This window comes from Ylistrum balloti, unplaced genomic scaffold (genome assembly GCF_031769215.1).
Source record: "Ylistrum balloti isolate Yb309-2 unplaced genomic scaffold, AGI_CSIRO_Ybal_v1 Utg369580, whole genome shotgun sequence".
Classification (NCBI taxonomy): Eukaryota; Metazoa; Mollusca; class Bivalvia; order Pectinida; family Pectinidae; genus Ylistrum; species Ylistrum balloti.
Window position 1 is genome coordinate 116,253 of NW_026781871.1, and position 17,419 is coordinate 133,671.

The 17,419-nt window shown below is 35.0% G+C and overlaps 1 protein-coding gene across 1 annotated transcript in view; it reads right to left on the minus strand.

Moving 5' to 3' along the window:
* Positions 1-1,222: 1,222 nt before the first annotated feature.
* LOC132543362 (protein MMS22-like) overlaps positions 1,223-17,419 on the minus strand; it is a 51,149-nt gene continuing 34,952 nt past the window's right edge. Inside the window, exons 21-33 of the mRNA XM_060206857.1 lie at positions 16,414-16,575; positions 15,957-16,016; positions 14,762-14,920; positions 13,264-13,393; positions 11,573-11,743; positions 9,375-9,497; positions 7,828-7,923; positions 7,534-7,587; positions 7,030-7,161; positions 4,678-4,736; positions 4,318-4,449; positions 3,696-3,887; positions 1,223-1,280 (exon numbers count right to left, since the gene is read on the minus strand). Of these exons, the coding sequence (XP_060062840.1) occupies positions 1,223-1,280; positions 3,696-3,887; positions 4,318-4,449; positions 4,678-4,736; positions 7,030-7,161; positions 7,534-7,587; positions 7,828-7,923; positions 9,375-9,497; positions 11,573-11,743; positions 13,264-13,393; positions 14,762-14,920; positions 15,957-16,016; positions 16,414-16,575 (1,528 nt within the window). The remainder of the gene's footprint in view (positions 1,281-3,695; positions 3,888-4,317; positions 4,450-4,677; positions 4,737-7,029; positions 7,162-7,533; positions 7,588-7,827; positions 7,924-9,374; positions 9,498-11,572; positions 11,744-13,263; positions 13,394-14,761; positions 14,921-15,956; positions 16,017-16,413; positions 16,576-17,419) is intronic.

Genomic DNA, 17,419 nt, shown 5'->3' on the forward strand with positions numbered 1-17,419 from the left:
TGTAACAAAACCTGACAGCAATGTATAGTTTCTAAACTCTGACAAAGAACTTTCTTATTCCAAAGTAAGATGTATATATACCACAATACCATTACAGTTCAAACATACAGAAGTGTATTGGTGAAAAATATTTACAAAATTTCAATTAAGTTAGTGTCTGTGTAATTTTGATTAATGGTAAGGTGTATGGCATAGCATACACAGAATCTTGAAAGTAATATCGACAGTGTGGTTCAATATTGGTACTGGATACATTTTACTGGGATAGATATATGATCAATGAAGTAAAAGTTAATATGTAAGTTAATGAAATTATTCAAAATTGTGTTGAGTTATACATGTCAGATTTTTAATGAATTATATGAATCCAATAATATGCTTTAGATTGACCAAGTACATAGCAAGTTATGACCAAACGAAATGGCTAGGTATATATTTCCTTGTCCGGTTAAATTACTCTGGTCTCTACTAGGTACCTCAGTAAGAATGTCCAAAAAGTATGGGCCCAGACCCATCGCATACAAAAATTTTGTTCCGCTTTCCCAAGGGATTCTTCAGACCAAATTTAATAAGAATCTGCTCAGTTGTTCATGAATATTTAGTAAAAGTTGACAGGTGACAGGGTATCCCTATAGCTCACTTTGCCCTGGGGGCCAGGTAAGCTAACAATTTCTGAATTCACATATATACAATTTCACCACATTTATCACCATATGTTTTTTTCCCCCTATTCTAACAAAAGCCCTACCAATCAATTGAATCTCATCATGTTTGAAACTCTGAATTTCTGAAGGAAGCAATGCTTTATGTCAAAAATCATTTAACATATCCTTGGCCATTATTAACAGCCTTTGAAATAAAGAGGTCACAGAAACTGATGTCTCATTTCTTCTGAAAAATGGAGACTTGAAAATAATATTAAAAATGCAAAACAATAAGTTTGAATATTTTGTTTCATGGGATTTATTTAAAAATCATAAAACAATTGACATCACAATCACTTCATTTCAGGTGCCATTCCATTGGTAGGAAGCTTGACTTACATCAATTTTCAAAACAAATGAAAATAAGTATGAAGGTACCCATGGCAACAGTAAAAGCTCTACAAATGCTGATTAACATTATAGATACTGACAGTACCTTCAAGCTTGGCCATATAACGTTTCTGACAAGCATTGACAATAATTGAATAAATAAAACATTTCTCCTAAAACAACTGTTGTCACATGTCATCTGTGTGCTTACAGCTAACATTCTTTGATAGGCTGATGTAGTTTTGTCTGAAAGAAACAAACAAAATACAAGACAATTATACATGTTATACATTCATTTTTATACATTTTCATTACTTGTAATTATTACAGCTAACATGCTGTTCAACTGGATTTTTACAAAAAAAAAAAGACAACAAAAATGGCTAATGGACTTGTTAGTAGAACAAATTTGAATTTTGAAATGCATATTGAAGCAAAAGAATAAATCTAATATGATTAATATGAACACAAAAGGAGAGAAATATGCTTTTCTGGTTTTAATGTCTTAGGGTACAGCCATGTTCCACAAGCTCTCATAGATGTATCTGGGAATGTACATGTAAACACATTTGAATGTAACTTTGCAGGGTCAAATACAAGAGTTTACAGAGGACTTGTGGTGCCCAAAATTGTTTGATCTTAATTTATTTGAAAATACCTCTCAAGAAAAAGTAGTATTAATCTTTAACTATTCCATCTAAGATGGTTGTCTGTTTGCTTATCTGACCAGTCTAATAATTAAAATGACAATACTAGGGTTCATTGGGGCACCTACAAATGCAAATTGAGAATACATCTAGTATTTCTCTATAAACAGCAATAACAAACTTATTGTCAAAATCTATGATGGCTGCCTGTCAACTATTTTGTTTATCTGATCAGTCCCATGAAGATGGGCTGAAAAATGAGGTCCTCCACAAGTTTTGAGTCTAATGGATAAGTCATCAGTGGTTAGTAAAGAATGTGTGTTGTCTGGTATTGTCTCTGAATGATAGATTCTGTTGAGGATGCCTTGATATACCTGATCCCAGAGTCGGAATATAAGGTTCGACGAGATTCAAACAATAACACAAACAAAGAGAACAGGGGCTGATGTAAATACACCCTCTACCCCTGAATTAGTCAAAGTCAGTAGTGTCCGTCTCATAGATTTACCCACAACCATGGACCAGGAAATCAAAGTCAGCAAGGGGTCACATAGATATACCCTCCACTCCTGGATCAGTAACTCAAAGTCAGCAGTGTCCCTTTCATAGATTTACCCTCCATCCCTGGACCAGGAAATCAAAGCCAGCAAGGGGTCACATAGATATACCCTTCACTCCTGGACCAGGAAATCAAAGTCAGCAAGGGGTCACATAGATATACCCTCCATCCCTGGATCAGTAAGTCATCGTTAGCAGGTACTCTAATAAATCTACCCTCCGTCCCTGGATCAGTAAGTCATCGTTAGCAGGTGCTCACATAAATCTACCCTCCATCCCTGGATCAGTAAGTCATCGTTAGCAGGTGCTCACATAAATCTACCCTCCATCCCTGGATCAGTTAGTCATCGTTAGCAGGTACTCTAATAAATCTACCCTCCGTCCCTGGATCAGTAAGTCATAGTTAGCAGGTGCTCACATAAATCTACCCTCCATCCCTGGATCAGTAAGTCATCGTTAGCAGGTGCTCACATAAATCTACCCTCCATCCCTGGATCAGTAAGTCATGCTGAGCAGGTACTCTAATAAATCTACCCTCCATTCCTGGATCAGTAAGTCATGCTGAGCAGGTGCTCATATAGATATACCCTCCATCCCTGGATCAGAAAATAAGTGTTTGTTGTTATAATGAGATGATTATTTTTTATGACCCTAAATTTGTTCAGGGGGTTCTTGTAAACAAGCATTTTTTATATCAAAAATGGTTAATGGTGACCTATGACCTTGACCAATGTCCACTAAAATCTATTCAAATGTAGACATTTGTGTGGTGATGGTATGTATGGTGTGAATCTGAACTTAATCTGTTTATGAGGAATTATATACACAATATTGTTATGGGCAAACACCTGAAAGAACACATGCATACACAAACAGTTTCCAGTAAACCCCCTTTCCTATGCAAAAGTGTTGCTGGGGTGTACTTGAGCTTTTTGTTAGATCTCATCACCTGTGAGATTTTGATAACAATGACATACCTGATTTTAGATTTTGACAACAATGACATACCTGATTTTAGATTTTGACAACAATGACATACCTGATTTTAGATTTTGACAACAATGACATACCTGATTTTACATTTTGACAACAATGACATACCTGATTTTACATTTTGACAGCAATGACATACCTGATTTTAGACTTTGACAACAATGACATACCTGATTTTAGACTTTGACAACAATGACATACCTGATTTTAGATTTTGACAACAATGACATACCTGATTTTACATTTTGACAACAATGACATACCTGATTTTAGAATTTGACAACAAGGACATACCTGATTTTAGATTTTGACAACAATGACATACCTGATTTTACATTTTGATAATAATAACATACCTAATTTAAGAGTGGGACCCTAATCTGTGAGATTCTGATAACAATGACATACCTGAGTTGGGAGTCAGACCCTGCTCCTCTGTGAGACTCTGATAACAATGACATACCTGAGTTTGGAGTCGGACCCAATTCCTCTGTGAGACTCGTGGTCAACGATGTAGTGCTGTAGCTTTGGGAGTAGGTTACTGATAAAAATGCCCCCAGCTTTTGACACCTTGTCCAGTACTTTAATACAGTGGTCAAGATGAGTTTTCTTGTGAACTGTTACAAATGCTTCTAATGTAGCAGTTACAGCAGCTCTGAGAAAAGCAGATAATTCACACAGTCACATGAATATTTCTGTATTGTCTTGAAAGTGCAAATAAAATTTACATACACTGTCAAGTTGAAGGCACCTTGACTGACATAAGCATGCACAAACTTTCATGGGTTTTTAGAAGACCCACATACTAAAGGGAAATACTGCATTGATATATTATAAGTCAAATCAATGTATGTGTATAACGTGCAAAAATTAACACCATCCTTGTAATATGTTTCATTTGTTTTCAAAAATTTCAGATTTTGTCATATTTTTGCAGAAAATATATGTATTTTTTATTGTTTATGAAGATGGAATTTTTTTTAAAGATTTTTTTCCCATCTTTTTTACATTACTATAAACCTAAATTCTTTATTTATTGAAGCTGACTAGCATCAGACAAACAGAATTAAATAAAATTAACTTACGGTGAGTTGGTAGGCAAGACTTTACAATCCTCCAGTAGTCTTGTAGCTATTTTTTGAGCACATTGGTGCGTTGACTGTACGTCAGACAATACCATCACTGTAAGGACACTGCCTAGCACAGTCAATGTATCCCTGTTCAATGAAGTAGTGATAACTATTATGACAGAATACTTACCAGGTTTTCAATTCATATTACACTTGTAATAAGTTTTCCAGGTAGACAAAAACAAGCAAGTCTTGTACTAGGTCAATTAAGTTACATTTTTTTTACTTGAACTAGTTTTTTGTTTTTTAAATTGCTTGGAATACTGATCAGTTAAATCAAGGCAAGTCTGAACACTGGTAGATAACTATACTCACCTCACTGCTACCTCTTTACTATTAGTCCTACCAATTACCTCTCGGAGGAACAGCAAAGCCTTATATACAGGAACAAAATACGTTAAAATCAGAAAAGTGCAAGATATATAGCATCACTAAATGTATTATTTTGTAAGATGTGCCTTTCTTTGAAAATCAATCAGGTTTATTGTCAAAATGAATGCCATCTTGGTGACTGATAAGTTATCATGGATATTCATCTATCACTCAAATTCATTTCAAATTTAAGATAAAAAACATTCATTTTAATAGCTAAATTTACATTTCAGATACTAATTTAAGATACCCTTAAAATTTGAAAATAAGACACAGCTTATTTACACCATCCATTATTGAAAATAAATTTAGATGTTTCAGCCAATCAGAAGACACAGTGGCCATTTTGAATTTTTTGATCAGCATGAAAAATAAAAATACTGATTTTGGACTCCATAAGGATCATTTATACCAAATTCAAAGTCAATGGCACCAGCCTTTCTTTATAAGCATTCGAAAAAAGATCTTTTCAAATTAGAAACCACAGCGGCCATTTTAGGTTTTCCAATCCACATCAAAATCAACAAAATTTGTGAGGAATGTCACGATTATCATAAGTTAGAAGTCAATGGCACCAAAAGCTCTGAGGAGTTGAAAATGTTTCAGCCAATCAGAAGTCACGGCAGCCATACTGGATTTTCATATCTAAACCAAAATCAACAATGCTTGTGAGAGGATGTCATAATGATCATTTGTACCAGCGTTCAGAGTCTTACAACTCTTGTAGAAATGGACAGATTCCAATGCTTATCAAATCCATGCGATGTCTTGTGTACATAAATTCACATAAATAAAGCCGCATACCAAAATTCGTGAGAATCCAACAACAAATACACATGTTGATAGAACAGAAGTTATAATAACACAACCAGTAGAAGATTAGAATGTGACATTTTGTTGAATACAGTCACCTTTATCACACAAATGACCAGTGTGGAGCACAGTCACCTTCATCAGACAAATGACCAGTGTGGAGCACAGTCACCTTCATCAGACAAATGACCAGTGTGGAGCACAGTCATCTTCATCAGACAAATGACCAGTGTGCAGCACAGTCAATCAGACCCAGTGTGCAGCACAGTCACCTTCATCAGACAAATGACCAGCACAAATCACACAAATGTGTGGAGCACAGTCACCTTCAGCAGACAAATGACCAGCCAGTCACCTTCATCAGACAAATGACCAGTGTAGAGCACAGTCACCTTCATCAGACAAATGACCAGTGTGGAGCACAGTCATCTTCATCAGACAAATGACCAGTGTGCAGCACAGTCACCTTCATCAGACAAATGACCAGTGTGCAGCACAGTCACCTTCATCAGACAAATGACCAGTGTGCAGCACAGTCACCTTCATCAGACAAATGACCAGTGTGCAGCACAGTCACCTTCATCAGACAAATGACCAGTGTGGAGCACAGTCACCTTCATCAGACAAATGACCAGTGTGGAGCACAGTCACCTTCATCAGACAAATGACCAGTGTGGAGCACAGTCATCTTCATCAGACAAATGACCAGTGTGCAGCACAGTCACCTTCATCAGACAAATGACCAGTGTGCAGCACAGTCACCTTCATCAGACAAATGACCAGTGTGGATCATACTAGCACTGATGTACTTAGTGAACAAGATGGTAAGGAATAAGCAGTACTACAATCCTTCGTACACTAAGGTCGAAATTAGTGTGACGAAATGGTAAAATACCTCAACTTCCAACAGCACCACCCCTTACACCAGAAGTTGGGCATTGTACGAACATTGCTCAACAGATGTGAAATGATTGTCAATGAAGAACATGACAGGAAGCATGAACAAAACCAGTTCGATGGCGTCATGAAAAATGTGGATATCCTGATTAGGCAATCTCAGGGGAAGTGTTGATGTAATGTTGGTCAACATCATGGTACCAACATTACGCTACATCATTGTTGTATGACTTAGAATATCTATTCTGCACTCCTGTTAATACAATGCAGACTAACAATAAATTAATGGGAGATCATGATACAAAAGGTTAATATGAAAGTACAAGATCTCTTTAATTACTTGAGGACATGTCAACCATCTTCAAAATTCACACACATTTCAATTTTTTTACCCCAAAATAGCTCATTGTGTTCATCACAATTCATGTGTTGTATACCTTTCAATAAAGTAATACATTGCTCTCCATCCTCTACAACTTTTGAATTTTGTGGAAAATCCAAAACCAAATTTGAATTTATGAGCTAATATTAATTTCATACATGTGAAAAGTTTTGAAGTTAAAATCATGATATTATACTACATACCAAGTGGTGGTTTGGTGGAAGTGAGAATTGGGAGGGGACTAGAAACTTCTCAAGTACAGCTTCAAACAGAAATTTCCTGAACTCCAGTGCAGATTCTATAGGCTGTCGAACACAACTCTCCTTCAAGGACACCTGCACAATGGTTATTTAAAAGCTCTGAGACAATAAGTAATAGGGAAAACACAGTTACAGCTATGACATGATATCCATCACTATCAGTTGGTCTGAAATATATCAGAGACATTATAAAAGCATTAATATTTCAGCCATTCACTATTAAAGTTACATACCATTTCAAATTAAAACAACACTATAAATTTGTGACGTGACAATTCAGTAACACAACACTATAAAATCTGTGATGTGATATTTCAGTAAGACTTAAAAATCTGCTATACAACATTCATTAAGGCAATATTATACAATTTGTGACATGAAGAAATTTGCATCTAGACTTGAATTATTTGATAAAAAAAGCATTTGCCTAAAAGCATCAACACATACCACGAGAGGGTGTACAGAAGACGCTGTTCCTACCGACAGAGAGCTGCTGCTTGTCTACAGAAGTGAGATATGAAGTTGTTAGTCAATACTGGTTTGACGTTTTGACATCAATTACTGACAGAAATTGAATACAAAGTAAAGCTGCCTCTAGCAGTCAATGCATTACCAATCAAAGTTTAAGTTATGATACATTAAGTCAGTATATCATTGTACTAAAACTTTTAAAACTCATGAAAATAGTCAAGGAAAAAAACCATTTCTATATATGTAAATAAAATATGTATAAACACTTACCCAAAACTTTGGAATGTAAATTGAAACAATATCCTTTAACCTTCTCTGTACATATGGAGCTTTTTTATAATCAAGACGCCCCAAACCTCGCACAAACTGAAGAAAACAATGGAAATAAAACCAATGATTGCATGAAATGTTTTTTCTTCAGACCAGAATCAATTAGTCTTTAACATAGCCTCTCTATGATTATTAAGTGTAAATAAAACAAGAGGCCCACGGGCCTTAATGGTTATGAGACATAAAATACAAGATTTCAAATTTTGAACTTGAGAAGAAGTCGAAAATGTGTTTTCAAGATGGCGGCCATGTTGGATTTCGGACCAACCCGAAATTAACAAACTTTAGTCAGGATCATGTCCTGATCATTTCAGGTAAGTTTCAGCTCTATGACACATGCAGAACTTGAGGTGAAGTTGAAAATGTTTACGATGGACCACGCCGGACAAAAAGTGATCGCAATAGGTCATCAGACCCTTCGGTCAGATGACCTAAAAACTGATAAAGCAGTGAGAAATCTTGACATACTTTATTAGTGACGGAGTGATATAAATGCGCAATCAGCTTTTTTGGGTTATTGACTTTGGTAAGAGTACTTATCACTAGTTCTCTGTTCCGGCTGAAGAATTTGCACAATAGAATTTGAAAGGAAACCGAAGTTCTGCTTAAAGATTTTCAGGAGTTTTTAATTCTCATCAGAGTCGGACAAGACTTCGTGATTCTTGTTTTATTGTTTAAGTAAAAATTTTAATCATAATTATTAAAGATGAATGTTTGTAACAAATAAAAATAAAGTGTCCTACCCAAGTAAATCAGAACTTCACATCATACTATCATTATATGACTACATGAAAAATAACAGTTCTATATCTGTATCAACTACTGGGAAAATGGGTGGTAACATAACCATGAGAAATGATGGTCAAGGAAAACCAAATATGCCCCTGACCGTGATAAGGTAAGGGCATGAAAAATTAATCATCATAAGGTCTGGTTTGAACAGCTTTGTGTTTATCTATCATTACATACAATATATTGCTTTGATGTGCTAGCTGAGGCAGTAGAGGCAAGCATGGAACATGAGAAGATTAAACTTTTTAACCTATCATTAAATATTGTTTTGAATTAAGAAAAAATAGTTAGAAATTCAAATATTTGCCTGTGTATGTATTACAACAGTATTACTGTATTATCTAAATTAAAAGTTATTGATTTCCACAATAATTACCATATAAAATAAGTGTTATTTTAGTGAAACTTCCCTTTATAAATCAAAATCATAATTCAATTTTATTTATATTAAAGTATATTAAATTATCTAGATTTCAGTTTTGTTAGGAGTGTATAAAAGGAGTTGTAACACTGGGAAGATATACAAATTCAACTAATGTTTTGGTGAAATTTTTCAGCACAGTTCAAAGAATTCTAAACAAAGCTTAACTTTGTTATGTATCAAAAGGTCTGTTAATTATTGTTACATTTTTGGTATCTATGTTTGTTTTAATCTGATGTTGTTTATGAAAGTTAGTGTGAAGAGTTGATCATACTAAATGTAAGTGATCCCTTGCTACTGCCAGGAAAACTGGGCTGACAGCCTTGTCAGAGTTGAAGAGGAAGTGAGGCACAACCATTGCACTAATGATGTTAGGCAGGGGACAGTCTGGCTTGGCCTACAGCAACACAAAACAACAATATTTTAATCAAAATATTTCAAACAAATATTTCAATACAAAGAACTTCTGGGATATTTACACCATTCTTTGTTTCTCAAGGTCATGTCAGGCACACACACATATGACAAAATATAATTCTGCAGGATTTTTAATAGTTTCCTGTTCAATATAAAAAATCTTTCACCAGTTTGGCAGAATATATATATTGTTCACGAGTATGTGAAAATATAGATATATACTGCCATAGGAAGGAAACTTGTAATATTTAACTGGATCTTACATGTCTGGCCCGACCCTAACACTCCAAATAAGTCAAATCGAAATTTCTACAAATTCAGTCAGATATTTTTGATTTCGTTGATGAATCTCGTTTGAAACATATAAACTAGACTTGAATAAAATTACTTGGTGGTGATTTATCTATGTTGGAAGGATCAGCTTTTCATAAATAAGTTATATTTTCTCTATAAGGTTCCATCAAACAACTGTACAAAGAGCCATCTGCATCTCCATATACCTTGTAGATTCCTTGAAGACCAAAAAAGGTGAAAATGCTAATACACATACTCCATTTTTTTTTTTTACATATACCATATTCGTTACAATAAGTGCCCAGGGTGCTTAAAAAATTGCAATCTACTGTACGGTTTCATGTATTTATAAAATCACTGGTTTTTTTAAATGCAATAAAACCGACTTAAAACAATTCTTGATCCTGACTAAAAGGTATGTCAATCTAGACTTTTAGGTATCTGAAGGGGGGAGGGGGCGCTTATAAGGACATGGCGCTTATTGAGTCGAATACAGTATATAATATTCAACTCTTCCAAGAGGGACTCCCATGGTGAAAATGTACCTTTGGATACTCTAGGTATGTTCCAGACCCGATGACACAGGTAATGAGTCGGAGCTTATAACAGTCTTACATTAAATACTGTGGCGGTTTCACTTTTCTCATATGAATAGTTTAACTGACAAACCTTAAAACATTGAAAACTATATGAATCATCAACACAAAAGTTTGTAATTTATTGAAGAAAAAAGCCTTTAACTTTCTAATATGCAACCTTTAAAATGTATCACTCTATCTACCTTATTCTCACGTAATTAATTTCATTTGCATAGAAAAATATATCATTCAAATCCAAATAAGGCTGTGGACTTACGGCAAATTTATGTAATGAAAAACCTCTGCATGGGATAGAGAACTGCTTATAAAAATTACACTATATAAACCATCCAATATATAAACAAATCTAAAATCCAACATCAACAGAGCTGCCAAAGGCAAAATTCAAGTTGTATAAAGGTTCAAAATGCTGCAGCTCGACTTGTGACAAGAACAAAGACGAGAGACCACATTACACTGGAGTTTGTGTCACTTCATTGGTTGCCTGTAGAGTTCCGATGCCAGTATAAACTTCTAGTACATGTTTACAATGCCCTACATGGACCCTTTCCTGACTACTTTAAAGAACTGCTTGTTCCATATGTTCCAGCAAGGACAATGAGATCAGTCTAGTGATATGCTGATTGTCCCTAAAACAGGAACTGCTACATACGGAGTGTGCTGTTTTGACCACTAGGCAGCACAGTTGTGGAATGATCTACCTTGCCACTTGTGTCAATGTGACTCACTCACAGTATTCAAATCCAGACTGATAACATATCTCTTCAAACTTGCATTTGATGTGTAAATAGTGTTTTAACTGTGTCTTGATTAGTTTGCACTCTTCCAAAATTTACCCCATACTTATTTGTATCATAATAGATATATATGTGATGTCTTTTGTAAATTTTTACAGTAGAGATAAGATTTTTAAAACATGGCTTGAAAGTGCTTTAGAGATGACCTTTTTAACTGTATAGAGCACTATATCAATATTACATATTATTATAAATAAAAGCTTGACAGGGTTCAACTAGTTCTAAAAGGATGAATCACAGACACCATTTTGATGGGATCAAATACTGCCTGTTATTTGACAAATTTCTGTTGATCTATAAATTCAGGTAGTGTGTATTACCTTATTTCTTGATTAATCATTCATATTCAGTATTTACAAACTCACTTGAATAAAGAGAAGCTGGGCACAACATTTCACAATGTACCCCATCACTGCATACGCATTAGCAAGAGTTTCTGCCGGCTTTAGGGTTTGTAATATCGGTGACAACTGTCGTAGTATGTTAGAAAAGTAGTTCATAGCCTTCTCACGCAGTTGTATTCGATCCTTCCACATCTGAAAATAAAAACATTTGGTTGTCATTACAGTACTATCAATAATATAACTGATGCTATAACAAATAACACAGCAATGAATATGAGTACTACATATATGTTGCTGATTTTGGGTCCAAAATTATGTTAAAAGTCCTCGATTTTAAAGTTTATATCACAAAACACATCAAAAGAGAATAATGTCATATATATATCTGCAGATTCTGGTCATTTTCACATTCACACAAAATTTAAACCTATTATTACAGTTACAATATAAACATATTTGGCATATTGAGCAGACTCAGCTAACTAAAATCAATTTGCATAAACCTAAATTATTCCTTGACTTGGTGTAGCTTGAGTGATGGCAGGATGTTGCTATGTTTATCACCACAAGAGCAAGATGCGGAAAACTTATTTATACCACATCTTGTTCACAAACCACTTAACCACTATAACTTAGTTGTAACCTAAGCACGGTGAAACTTAGACGCAAGAGCTGGAAAAGGGATACACTTATAGCTTGGTGGTGCCCTAAACACAGTGAAATTTTGACATAAGATGAAGGATAAAACTTGATAGGGGCTTAATCTTCAACTCTAGCTAGAGTGACTACAAAAGCTGTAAGAAGAACATAGAAGTCAAATATGGGTGGGAACATCAAGGCATATGTATTTTAGGATACTATCATATAAAATTACTGCATACAATTATTTTCAGTTGAGTTACAGGTACAGGTAAAGGTGATAACATTGTTCTGCCACACCTCTTCAATTGATAATCACTAATAGGTACATAAGGTGTAATAATCTGGAACATTTTGGTTTATCACAAACTGTTGAATAAAATTGAGTAGCCAATTCACAATGGCACACCGTCTTGCATCTTCAATACTCGGCAGTTATGATCACTTTTGCTCTCTGCACCTCTGTAACAATTTATGGCAAAATTGAAGGTACACAGAAGTAATCTGATTGGTCTAGAGTGGGTTTGAGGAGAAAGAAACTGATCAATCACAGACTGATATGCTCCTTTGAAGATTACAGAAAAGAGACACCTAATTTCAAAACCATTACACAACCTGGAGATTCATTTGATGTACATCAAAGGATCAAACTAGTCTTCTTGTCTTATATACAAGATATTGCACATAAACCTTAAATTTTGCCAGGTAATGTTTCATGGGTACAGAGAGCATTAGTGAGTGTAACCACTGGAGTACTGAGGATGGCCGTCTTGATGTTGAGTGTCTCGGAGACATCTTCAGAATACTAAAAAAGATGTATAGGGTACCACAGGGTATGCAATTTTTTTTTTGTAGGCACCATTTTTTATCGTCATTGTAAGCACTTTATGAATGTCAATAAAAAATTCAGTGGCCACCAATATAACAGCTTTGTGCTAAATAAAGACATATTGTTAATCTACAATTCTTGAAAAACAAATTTCTATTATCATTCTTGCAGAACAATTTTTTTTATCAAAGTGAAACTGTTTCATTTCTTTGACAGTACATATCATCCTGTATAAGATATGTACCGTTGTTTTGGTGTAGACTAGGTCTATAGCCTTTATGAAGTGCAGACAAGTTGACTTCTCTGTGATCTCACTGTTATTAATGCCAGCTTGTTTCATCATGTCTCTTACTTCAGGAAGAGCCTGCATACACCTGGTGATGAAAATAGTAATAGAAAAACAATCTGAAGAAAAACAGTCTCTTTATTCATATGCTCTGGGTATCAAAATTTTTTGGGACTGGTACCGAAACATTTATATCTACTCTCGCAGCACTAGACATGTTCAATAATCTCTTTTTAAAACTGTACATATGTCAATATTAGTTTATAAGAGAGAAAATCTCAACAGATCATAAAATCACTATTTACATCATTATAATTCATAAATATGCCCTACAGTTAATATCAGAGCACTGAATTAAATTTTAATTGATAACACATTCAAAGTCCTTTAAAATAATCTGTTTTTGTTTTATCAAATTTCCTGGTTTTCAATAAAAAATACAATTTTGTTGACACTTGATTTTCTATACATGTACTGAATAAATCCTCAAGATAACACATATCTGAGATGGTTTATCATTTTGTCCACACATCAATTACTGGATTAAGTGTACCCATAAAAATTAACAACAAGAGGCCCATGGGCCTTAACAGTCATCTGACATTAAATATAAGATTTCAAACTTTGAACTTGAGAATAAGTCGAAAACGTGTTTTCAAGATGGCGGCCATGGCAACCATGTTGGATTTCGGACCAACCAGAAATTAACAAACTTTGGTCAGGATCATGTCAATGATCATTTCAGGTAAGTTTCATTTCAATGAGACATGTAGAACTTGAGAAGAAGTTGAAAATGTTTACGACGGACGCTGGACAAAAGGCGATCGCAATAGGTCAGCAGACCTTTCGGTCAGATGACCTAAAAACAAATCCCTGATGAATATTAATTATTGCAGTTTTCATGAAACAGAATCAAGTTTCCTCCACTCATTTTATTGTTCAGGCAGTGATCAATGTTTTACATATTTTCCTGAGTCCTTTTAAATTTCATTGCTAAACACAATGAATCCCATATTGTAAAATTTAAGTATTTCCAGAAATTCTGTCAGTCCCATGAAAATTCTATGAGTACATGACTTAGCACTGGAATGTAGATTTATTTTTTCCATCCTGGAAAGCAGCTAAAAACAGTCTCTGCGAAAATCATAAATTTTTTACTAGAATTGAAACAGAAAAGAATACAAGCTACTTTAACTTATTTATTTTAAGAGTGTCTGTATACACCTAGGGATCTCCCTGAAATCGAGTAAATAAACTATACTTGTATACACAGGTGTTTATCGGCTATAGATCACAGAGAATTTTTTCCAGTGAGAATTTTTATGGTAATTCAACATGTTTCTAGACAATCTTTGGTCCTAGCTACCTAAGTTTCTCTTATAGATAACAGAGAGATTGACCTCTTGTACCAATTGGTTCTACACACCTGCTGTGTAGTGAATCACTGCAGACTGACCTGTTCATGGTGATGAGGTGTTGAGATTGAGCTGGTAAGAACACAGTGCTACTGATCCACGTTTGGATCAGCTCAGTTTGGTAGTTTGGAACCATACTGGACATGGCGGTTATCACGCCGTCAGCTGGCAACAAGTGGCTCCAGAAACGACAGCACACACTACAGGTTAAGAAACAATAGGTATGAAGTAAGTATCTTTGGTATAAAAGGAAGAAGCTGATGAGTACAGAATGAGGTTGATGTGATAGGTGTAATATGTGCAATCAATCCAGACAGTTTACCTTAAGGAACATAACTGTAACAGCGGTCATTATTTATTTCAATGCCTCTGCTAGGAATCGAACCCGGGACCCCTGGCTTACTAGTCTGATGCTCAACCAATTGAGCTAAAGGGAAGTTCTCTCTAGCCGAGTGATATAGTGTGGCTAGTATTTTACCAGGGTTACAGAGCTACAGAGAAGTTCTCTCTAGCCGAGTGGTATATTGTGGCTAGTATTTTACCAGGGTTACAGAGCTACAGAGAAGTTCTCTCTAGCCGAGTGGTATATTGTGGCTAGTATTTTACCAGGGTTACAGAGCTACAGAGAAGTTCTCTCTAGCCAAGTGATATATTGTGGCTAGTATTTTACCAGGGTTACAGAGCTACAGAGAAGTTCTCTCTAGCCAAGTGATATATTGTGGCTAGTATTTTACCAGGGTTACAGAGCTACAGAGAAGTTCTCTCTAGCCGAGTGGTATATTGTGGCTAGTATTTTACCAGGGTTACAGAGCTACAGAGAAGTTCTCTCTAGCCGAGTGGTATATTGTGGCTAGTATTTTACCAGGGTTACATAACTCACCAGTTACATACATTCAGATTTGAAATGGTAGGGAAAATATCTGAAGTGTTAGCTACAGCCATCATATATTTATAGAAATGTAAACTGGAAAAAAATCAAGGGCCATAACTCTAAATATCCACGAAATATAACAATGAAACATTATACTAAATAATTATGTGAAACACCTGAAAGTAGACGAGTCAGGAAAAGATATCTTCACATATAAAAAATGACACTACAGCTAGTTATAAAGTCAGATAGTAAACATTTGTGGGGGTGGAGGGTTGGTGGGGGGAGATGGTTCTTACTATGGTCCAATAGTACTACTATTACCAAAAAGTAGTTAACTATATCTGAATGTTCAATCATTATACCTTCTGTTGATACTTCCACCGTGTACAAACTTCACTAAACAGATAAAGTCTTCCTTTTTGCTACAAACAGAACAAAGTAATCATCACACATTAATAAATCCAATTTTTTTTCAAATTTGATTTCCACCTATAATTTAGAATTTGATTCAAAAGGTTTTCACATTTTGCCTAAATATTTTGGAATGTTATATATTGAACTCACCTAACTTAATCATGACAAACCATTTCTTTAGCCACAGACTATCTGCGGGACATACTGCCTTATAATCACAGTTGATGATTTTGCTTTACGTAGTGCAACATTACATAATGGCTTTGTCCTTTGTAGTAGAAGATACTAAATGGTTATTTTTCTAAATCTGGACTGGACAGAAACATAAAATTGCAATAATTCAATAAAACCCAAACAACTTTACAGGTCCAGGTAGACAGACATTTTCTGCAGTGTGTGCAGTACCTGTCAAAAGCCAGCAAAGAGAGCCCAGCCAGTGTATCGGCCAGTAAGGGTGAGGCTGACTGACTGCATGACAGTGTTTTTATAGCTGGTAAGACACTTGTCTGTAGAACATTGTACATGTCTTCTACAGTCTTCTCCATTCCAGTCTTCTTCTTTGTTTCCCTAAATCATAATTTAGTTATAGAATATTTACTTTAAGATGAAATTCATTTGTGTAACTGCTTTCCTGTAAAATGCATAATAAATGCAGAGTTTTAAAAGTGAAAGTGATGAATGCCCCTCGAAAACAGCCTTATTGGACACAAAATTTAAACAAAGACATAATACTATGTAATTAAGGAATTTTGAGCACTCAATTTGGTACACTGTACATCCTCGTAATATGACCAATGTATGCACAAAGTTTCACCATTCTATCTTAAATGAGAGCAAAGTTAATGACCTGAGCACAAAATTCTAATACAAGTTTCTTTATCCTAGATTAAATGTAAGCATATTTTACGCTCTTGGACACAAAACATTTAGCAAAGTGCAATAACTCTGTAATTAAGAAGTTGCAGGCTCTGAATTTGGTACATTGCACACTGTCTTAGTGTGACCAATGTATACATAAACTTTCATTATCCTTGTTTAAATACAAGCCAAGATATGTACTGGATATGAAGATCAAGAAAATGCACAATAACTCTGTAATTGAGGGGTTGAGGGCCCTGCATTTGGAGCACATCACCTTTGTATGACCAATGTATACAACAAGTTTCATGATCCTTGCTTAACTTTGGGCAAAGTTAAGTTTCGTGAAGCATAAAATGTTGAAACCAGAAATGTTGTTTAGAAAAACACAACTTCCATGCTACAGTGATAAAGCCAACACATTTTAAAACAAGATCTGTTCAAAGAATGGGAGATTGTAATTTTAAAGATAATAAATAGTGGTAGCCCATGACAAAATGCCATTCACTAAACAGGAAAACATGTATTATTGTTATGGTGGTGAGGCTTACCA